Below are 9,534 nucleotides of genomic sequence, written 5' to 3' on the forward strand. Positions count from 1 at the left end.
GGGTATCGAGGGTTTTCCCGAGAAGATGTATAAATAGGCGGAGGAATTAGGTTGGTTGGGCGCCTGGTGGGCCTAGACCTACCCTAGGCGCGGGCCAGGTCAGGCCGCGCCTAGGGGTGGTCTAGCCGACCTGCTGCGCCTCTTCGTCCCCCCTCTAGACTTCGTCTTTGTTTCGGTAAAATATTGACTTCGGCTTTTGTTTCGTCCAATTCTGATAATATTTCTGTACAATTTTTCTGAAATACAAAAACAACAGAAAACAGGGAGCTGGTACTGTGGCATCTTGTTAATAGGTTAGTGTCGGAAATCATGTAAAAGTGCAATGAAGTGTAAACAAAACACATATGAATTGGTGTAAAACAAGCATGGAGCATCGAAAATTATAGATACGTTTGAGACGTATCAGGGAGCAGTCCGCAAGACTTCATCAAGCATGTACAATCAACAAAAGCGTTCCATATTGGATCAGAGAAGATCTTCATCATATAGATCAAGAGGAATGCGCAAGGGTCAAGGTTTGTTCTTGATATAAGCTTTCTTTCTTACCGGTCCGTAGGTGTACTTGGGAGGCTGTTTTATAGGATAGTTGGTTGTAGTATCAAGAGGGCTCTCGAATGAGTAACTTGGTTGTATCGTTAGGAGAGAGCTCTAACATTGCATGCTTTGCATCGTATTTCTTAGTTGTTCTTGGTTCATATCCGTGTGATGTATTAGCGCTTATGTTCATTCTCATGACAAGATCCAGCTCATCGAATATAGATCTCATATGAAAAACTTGTTGTGTTTCCGAGTTTCGCATTTTTCTCGGTTCTTCGTGTTGAGAGGTTGTGCCTCTCAAAATAAAAAAATCTCCCCACCAGTTTTTTGGGGTGTCTCTTGTTTTCCTTTCTAACAAAATTGGTTTCACCTCAATCGGAGTTTCCAAACTCTACATATTGTGTTTCTGGTTTGTGTTGTTTCTGTAGTATCTTGCCAAGGGAGGAAATATCCGGACTTGGCACTCCCATAGATGTTGGTTCCCAGTTGTGCTCTGCTCAGATGCCAGGCTGGAGGTAGACCGGAGATTTGTACGGAGTCTCCGGACAGACCGAAATCTCCGTTCTACTAGACTAGAATCTCCGTACCCTGAGGCCGAAGTCTCTGGTCCCTAGGCAGAATCTCTGGCCTAGAGGTTTTTAGCCTCGCAAATGATCGACGTGCGCATCGCTCTGGTGCTAGTCCAGAACCTGGCCGAAATCTCCAGGCCCAGGCCGGAATCTCCGGTCATGTGGTCCAGAATCTCCAACCCTGATCCCACTAGACCTAGCTGCGCACTACACTGGTGCCAGGCCGGGAGCTAGCCGGATATTTGGTCGGAACCTCCGGGTGAGGCCGGAATCTCGGGACCAACAGGACGAAATCTCCGGGGTAAGTCTATACAAGGGGATTTCATGTGGACCTATAAAAGGCCCCCTTCTTCCCCATGGCTAGGTGTTGATTTCTCTCTCCCTTGAAGAGCTTGCCCCATCTCTTGATTCATCCCATGATTCTTGAATCTTTTTGAGGAAAAAGAGAGAGGAGATCTAGATCTACTACTCCACCAATCAAAATCTTCTCTTAGTGTGGGGAACTCTCTAGATCTAGATCTTGAAGTCTTTTGTGGATTTTCTGCCTTGTTTTTCCTCCCTTATTCCTCCATAAGCTTTTGTAGCTTTGTTGGAATTCGGGAGTGAATGATTTCAGCAATTGTGTTCTTGCCATTTTATTAGGTGCATCGGTTTGAGTTCTCTACGGGGATTCGGTCTCGCGGGAGTTTGTGGGTGATTCTCTTGGTTGCTTATACCCGGAGCTTGTACCTATTGGGTTCTTGGAACCCTAGACGGCTTGTTGGCCTTTGTGGCAGGTGTGGCCTTTGTGGCGGTGTGGACTTTTGTGTCGTTGTGGCTTGGGTGTAGATTACTTGAGAGCCTCCAATTGTTGTGAAGCTTTCCTCAAGCTTGTGACTTTCGTGGAGTGTACTTGGGAGTCTCCAATTAAATTGTGGAACTTGCCCCAAGCTTGTACGGGTTCGGTGACCACCCTGAAGGGCTCCTTAGTGGATCTAAGATTTTCCTTTTGGTGGAAAGGCAAGAGGAGAATATGATGCGTCATTGTGGTATTTGGGGTGCCTTGTGCCTCGACACCGCTCCAACGGGGAGTAGCACCCGCAAGGGTGTGAACTTCAGGATACATCGTCCTCTCCGCGTGCCTCGGTGACTTCTCAACCGAGCTCCTTTATTTATGCACTTTACTCTATGATTTCATTCGTGCTTGACGTTCTATATCTTGTTGTCACCTTGTTGTTTATTTTTCTTAGCATGTTGTTGGTGCACATAGGAACTACTATGGTAAGCACGAGAATAGGTCCTACAATCAATCTAAAGCAAATAGGCAGGCACATGCTTGCACTTTTAACACATGCTCTCGCGCGCGCTCTGACATCTGCAACTACTAGTATGCGGCCTTGTCCCTTTTACACACGGTGAGGTGGCTCGTTGGAAACGGCCAATTCATCTGCCGAGTCTGGACGGGAGATATTTTAAGGGACGTGTGGGCCATAAGGGCATGTACAATGGTGATATCTTAGCAGTGCCACGTAGGATAAATGCTGAGGTGGAGGAGAGAGAATGTTGAAAAAGGGTTTGCCTTCTCTTAACAAGATGATCTCCTCACCACAAATTTAGGATATCTGATTACTAAAGATAGAACTAAAAAATAACCCATTGTATATCATGTTTTGTTGTTATATCTAAGTTACGTGTCGCCGTTATGATAAGACGGTCTTATCAACCATTGTACATGCCCTAATATGGTCGACGGTCAGGCATTCAATCGGCTCACTTTTGGCCACCACAGGCCTCTCTCGACTCCATATGGTCAACCAATGACACCCATGATCTCTCGGTGTAGGCCGCATCCGATTTACAGATTAAAAGGCTGTATAATTTAGTCAATAACTTGCCTTCTCGTTCGTGTTGGTCAAGGTAATTACAACAATTAGATGAAAAAATGAATTACAACATCTCATTGCTTCCGATTCATGTGTTCTCTTCTCCTCTAGAAGGCAGTGTATCCTGTCGAGAATCTCAGGTACATGCATCACAACAATTCCACACACACAGATAAGAAAGGGAACTAGCCCCCCAAATTGGTGACGGGTCCCTTGAACCAGTGCCTGGCACTGAAGATCCACGACGACAAGACGAGGATGAAGAGCCCGCCAACGGCGACCGGCGTGTAGTTGAGCGTGTCCTTGGTCACCGGGTACGTGACGGGCAGCGAGAAGAGCACGGTGATGGTGGCCACCCAGAGCACGGCCACCCAGCCCACCACGACGCCATACCGTCCGAGGTTGAACGGCCCTGGCACGAAGTGCTTGCGCGCCAGAGTCACCCGGAAGAAGATGGGCAGCGCGTAGGCGATGTAGAGCCCGATGGTCGCGATCGACACCATGGCCTGGAACGCCACCAGGCTGCCCAGCGACTGCAGTTTTCAGTTTTCAGGGCAGGGTTAGATTGGAGTGTGCAAGCCTGCAGGCTGTAGTTTTCAGCGAAATGTACGTTCTGGTCATCTGGTGCCAGTGAATCGTTTAGTTACCGGCAAGGCCATGCAGAGGGAGATGAAGGCCGAGAGCCAGACGGCGTTGATGGGCACCTCGTGCTTGTTGACCTTGTGCCACACGGACGACAGCGGCATCGCCCCGTCTCTCGAGAACGCATACGCCATCCTAACCATCAGAACGAGCGACTGAGTGATGCAGACAAAAGACAGTACGACGTTCTAAGCTAGCAGGGTATGATGATCACCTTGAGTTGCTTGTCACCGAGCTCATGCCGCAGAAGTATATGGCGACGGCAACGATGCACAGGCAGACGATCCCGCCCACGCCGCTACCGTAGCGGCTCTTGAACGCCTGGTAGAACACCTGAGCGATCGCGTACCCTCCAGCGTCATTGTCGGGGCTCAGCAGGGAGGGTATGTCGTTGACTGCAAACGTGATGCCGAGAATGTATCCCCAGCCGACCACTATGGATATGCCGATCGCGCTGATGATCCCGATCGGGCCGTTCCTGTCTGCGTTTTTCGTCTCCTCGGTCTGCAAGAACAAAGAACCAAGAAACTGTTAGATTTGGCTGCACATTAAGATTTGTTTGATTTGAAAGAAAGTGCCTTTTCCTTACCATATGCGCTGATGCGTCGTATCCTGTGAGTGTGTACTGGCTCATGAGGAGCCCCAGGACAAAGATGTAGAGGCTGCTGTGTATCCCGGCGCTGTTGTCAGTGTTGAAATGGGTGAAGACAAACTTGGCGCTAGCCCTCTCGGTAGCCACAGTCGGCACAGCAATCATCAAGACAAAGACACCTGCAGAGAACCACAAACGTCCTCATCAGTAAAGTGGATGGGATGAGTCTGCGAGGACGGTTCTTGCTCCTATTCTCGGAGTAGCTTCAACGAGAATCTGTTCGAATTAATCGTGTAGGTTAGGCGCGCGTTCTAGAGAGAGATGTGTGACCTAGCATGTTCCAGGCAGCCGCGAACTGGCCGAAGAAGGAGAGCCAGGAGATGGGGAGGCTGTTGATGATGGCGTGGCTGAGCAGGATGGCGGCGTGGAAGGCGATGACGACGTACTTAGACGCCAGGTACCCTCCGCCGTTGGCGCCACCGGTGCTGAGAAGGATGATCACTTGGATCAGCTGCGCCAGCGAGTAATCCACGCTGGTTGTCACCGCCCACTGCAGAGCACAGGCTCAATCAGCACCTAATAAGCACTGAAGGTTCTGAGAGAGAGATTCTGGTGTGGGTTTACCTGTCCAACGATGTTAAACCTGCATCAACCATAGACGAACAGCATTATTAGGGCCGATAGATATTGGAACGGGAGACAAGTAGGAGCGGTACTGTGCATGATCATGACGGGAACTTGTTTCAGCATGAGCAATAAAGAGAGTATATATCTAAGAAAAATGGCCCTTGGGTATCATGTGCAGGTGAGGTGAGTGTCTATTGCGAGGACGGTCCTTGTCTGAAGTCTGAACTAGAAGAGCAATGCTGACTGAGATAGCGCATTTTCAATACCAATCAAAATCATATTTTAATTTTATGTGCAGTTGGCATGAGGAATTTTGGTGCCCCGCGGCCACGAGACAGTGACACAGTGCTACCTTACCTGCACATGGTCAATGCACGCAGGCTGACTGTCTTTTTTTTTTGCGAATACTGACTGGAGGAGCACACGAACAAAACACAAAGATTCCTTACTGCATTAGTAGGCCCACGTCGTTAACCAAGGACAAACGCATTGTACAGCACATATTCTATTTTCTAGGATGACACAACACAAAGATTCGATCTCGATAACGGTGTTCTTCAGCTAACAAAACTCTTCTTTCCATAAAAAAGGGAAAGAAGGAAAAAAGGGAAAGAGAGAAAAAGATGCCAAGATTTCGCACGCACCATTTTGATGTCACACCAGAGCAGCAGACAAAGTAAGTGAAAGCGGTTCGCTAAACGCCGTCCTGTTATCCATGGTATCGAACAACTCAAGGAAAAAACAGAAAAACTGGTAGCCCCAGCCCCCACACACATGGCATGATCGCAACCAGAGAAGAAAACGCAAAGCCGTTGAAGAAGATGAATCTTGGTAGAAAGAATTTGGGTGTACGCGTACCATCCGGTGATCCACGAAGCGAAGGGCGCCCATCGGTTGCCGGAGAGGCGCGCGCTCCAGTAGTAGAGGCCGCCGGAGGTGGGGAAGGAGGAGCAGATCTCGGCCATGGAGAGTCCGACGGTCATGGTGAAGGCGCCGGCGACGAACCAGCCGAAGGTCATGGTCACGGGCCCGCCGTAGTTGAGGCCGGTGTTGTACAGCGTGGTGACGCCCGTGAGCACCGAGATGATGGTGAAGGAGAAGGCGAAGTTGGACAGCAGTCTACGCACGACGGCGCCGGATCAACCGAGGAACCATCGAGCCCATCAGTTGACATCGACGAAACCGAGAAAAGAAAGGAAAGAGGAACAGCGGCGTGACGTACGAGAGGTTGCGGTTGAGTTCCTGCTTGTAGCCGAGCTCGTTGAGGCGGGCCTGGCCGGAGTCGCCGTCGACGTCGACGGCCGTGATGCCGCCGCCACGGCCGCTGCCACCGCTTCCCGCGGGAGACTTGCTGAAGGTCATGGCGCCGTGCGTTGGAGGAGACCGTGCCGGCGTTGCGTTGTGGGAGGAGGAAGAGGGGTCAGGTGAGACTGGACAGGGGAGGAGGGCAGTGGTGTCCAGTACACAGGAATGGTACTCGGCTCGAGAGCTCCTACTTGTAGAGGAGAGGATCGCGGTGTGGGCGGTCAACTCGAAAGTGCGGTGGGCCCCTGAAAAATCGGCGCATCAGATGTGGGGAGTTGGTTCGTTACTCTGCCTGGAGTGTCACAGAATCTGCCAACTCGGATGGTCGTCGTTGTGGATCTACCGAAATGGGGATTCTTTCCCAAAGAAATGGGAATCATATGTGTGGGATTCCTCTGGTTGGGTCCATGTTTGCCAAGAACTTCGCTCGGCCTCGAACTGACCGTGCCTAGTTATTACAATGTAGAAAGTGTGTTTCTGCAAAAAAAAAAGTGTGTGAAATATGGTCAGGTTGTCATGTAGGAGGCGCACGTGAAGCATGGGCGAGTTCTTGCTGCCAGATCTGAGGTAGCCTTCGTAAAGAAATAAGATTACAGGGTCGATCGGGTTCATGTAAAGAAATAATACTCCGTATCTATTTTTGGACGTCTCTTTCCAGTTGCAAGTCAAGAGTGCTGTGCAATGTGCACACAATCTTCCCTGCGCTTTGGTGTGTGAGTGCACGCTTCTTCACACCCACATGCTATTTTGCAGAGTAGTATTTTGTGCCTCCTCTAGAAAATACTCCTGCTGTCTGCATTTATTTTTGTTTTACATTATTTAAAATCAAGTTATGTAGAATTCGATCAAGTATATATAGACGAAACATTAACATCTACTATACCGAGTGCATACAACATGAAAGTAAATTTCATGATGACATACAATGCTGATGACGACATTAAACTATAACAAATATCAACGCGGATTTGCTATTTACGGAGGTAGCTACACATGCAATAACTGTCTTCCGATTAATTTGGTTGGCGAGAAAAAAAGGGAAAACAATACAACAATAGTGAAACAAGTGAAGTCAGCGATCCTTACCAGCCGGTCAGCCAGGAGGCGAAGGGCCCCCATCGTCGCTCGCTGCAGAGCTTGGCGCTCCAGAAGTAGAGGCCACCAGAGGTAGGGTAGGCGGAGCATATCTCGGCCATGGCTAGGCCGACGATAACGGTGAAGGTGCCCGCAATTGGCCAGCCATACACCATGGTTGCCGGCCCGCCAAATTCAAGGCCCGTTCCATACAACGTCGTGATGCCTGTTAGGACTGACACGATGGAGAAGGACACCGAGAAGTTGGACAACAACCTGCATGACACGAGCCGCGTAAGCTCGAAAGAAAGAATAAGCCGCAAAATTCACCAGAAAAATTAAAAAAAAAATGTGTATGCAAGAAAAAACACAAAAAAGAAAATTGAAGCATGTGGGGCCCTTTGCGGAAAATCACAAAGACAAATACGAAACCTCCATATATGAGCTGCTTTAGGCCGAACTGGTTTTGTTGGCCGGGACTTTCATGTCCAAACAGGTCGATTCGAATCATGTGGAAATGGTACACTGCTTTGTTACCTGTTAGACAGGGTTACAGATATTATGCTAAAAAATCAGGGTTAAAGATACGATTCAGCTTAGTTTCAGGGCTTTTGCATATGAGAATCCGCAGAGATCTTTTCGATACAAATCATTTATTTCGAAAAGTATGTAGCATCGCTCAACACGTACTGCTTGCATAGTTGCATTAGACTAAGCAAGTGCACAGCGCCTGCAAGCAACCGATTCACTAAACGAAACACGCAACTAGGCAGCAGCATCCACATCAAACAGAACTGGACCGAATTAAACTACGGAGTAGTACACAAGAAAAGATCTGCAGGATCGATCTGCGCAACAGCTAATCAGGGCGAACAAGAAAAGATCGATTTCTCGGCCAGTGGGGAATGGACAGCGGCGAATGGGTACATACGAGACGTTGCGCTTGAGCTGCGGCCTTTAGCCAAGCAGACGCAGCTTTTTGGTGTCGTAGTCCTCGCTGCCGGAGATCATGGCGGCCTCGTCGTCGCCGGCGAGCCTGCTGTAGCTGCTCTGCCCTGCCATGCTCACCCCTCCGCTTCCGCGACCGAGACTGGCAGTGGCTCCGAGAAGTAGATCTTTTATGTGTCTCCAAGCCCCGTGTGTGTAGCTAAGTACTACCTCGAGATCAAGATGTCATTCTGAGAACTCAGGACACGAGCTCAAATGGAAGACGGCCAGCCCGTCCGGCCGTCCGGGAGGGAGAATCGCGGTGGGCGGTCAACTCCAAAGTATGGTGGGTCCCCCGGCCTGGGAGGCCGCCTTCCCTTTGTGCTCCTTAACGGCAGTCACTCGGATCGGCTCTGACCACACTCCCCTCCTCCTGGATAGTGGAGAGGAGACGCCATGCTGATAACCACGAATCTTCTTTCAGACGTGGTGATTTGGGGTGCGAGGGTTTGAGGAATTGATGACATGAAAGTTTGGGGGCTTCCTGGCGGATCGCGGCTAGGCCCGCTGCTCGATTGATATTTGGCAACGCCATCAGTTCCTTAAAAGCTGGGGGGCTAACCTGAGCAAGGAGAAACGCCTTTTTCAGGATAATCTCCTCGCACAGGTCCGGGATCTTGATCGACGGGCAAACTCATCGGGGCTTGATGAGGACGACTGGGCATTGCGGTACTTCCTAGAGGATCAGCTCATCGCGCTTGATAAGCTGGAGGAGGAATACTAGCGACATCGCAGTAGGGTGCGTGGACCCTCAACGGGGACTCCTGCACTGCGTATTTCCATGCGATTGCCAATGGGAGGTGACGCAAATGTGCAATTCCACGTATGATCACTGACCAGGGGGAGATCGCGCACCAAGCTGACCTCATGAGACACGTTTATGACTTCTACATTGGCCTCATGGGGTCGTCGGAGGAAGATAGGGTCCTCTCCCTTGCTCTGAACCTCTGGGATCAGGATAAGCAGGTCTCCGCGGAGGAGAACTTAGCTTTGGAGCTTACCTTTACTCCGGAGGAACTTGATGAGATCCTCATGAGTATGAAGACAAACATGGCCCCGGGACCTGACGGTCTCCCGGTGTCCTTCTTCAAGCGGTTCTGGGGAACCCTCCGTGCACCGATCTTGCATCTCCTTAATGATTTTGCCCTAGGGAGGGTGGACATCACACGGCTGAATTTTGGTGTTATCTCTTTGATTCCGAAGGTCACGGGAGCGGACACTGTTAGACAGTTCCGACCTATTGCACTTATAAACATCATCTTCAAGTTTGTCGCCAAGGCGTATGCTATCCGACTCGCTCCTTTGGCTCACAAGATCATCGATCGCAGCCTGTCGGCTT

General features: G+C 49.9%; 1 protein-coding gene across 1 annotated transcript; it reads right to left on the reverse strand.

The window, feature by feature from the left end:
* Positions 1-3,015: 3,015 nt before the first annotated feature.
* LOC124660631 (amino-acid permease BAT1 homolog) lies at positions 3,016-6,276 on the reverse strand. The gene is made up of 8 exons (XM_047198462.1): positions 6,052-6,276; positions 5,688-5,948; positions 4,827-4,845; positions 4,533-4,752; positions 4,200-4,381; positions 3,825-4,114; positions 3,616-3,745; positions 3,016-3,501 (listed from the first exon to the last, which is right to left on the reverse strand). Exons 1-8 carry the CDS (start codon positions 6,189-6,191, stop codon positions 3,154-3,156), a joined length of 1,590 nt encoding a protein of 529 aa, XP_047054418.1. The 5' UTR covers positions 6,192-6,276; the 3' UTR covers positions 3,016-3,153.
* Positions 6,277-9,534: the final 3,258 nt, after the last annotated feature.

Source organism: Lolium rigidum, chromosome 6, assembly GCF_022539505.1.
Source record: "Lolium rigidum isolate FL_2022 chromosome 6, APGP_CSIRO_Lrig_0.1, whole genome shotgun sequence".
NCBI classification, from domain to species: Eukaryota; Viridiplantae; Streptophyta; class Magnoliopsida; order Poales; family Poaceae; genus Lolium; species Lolium rigidum.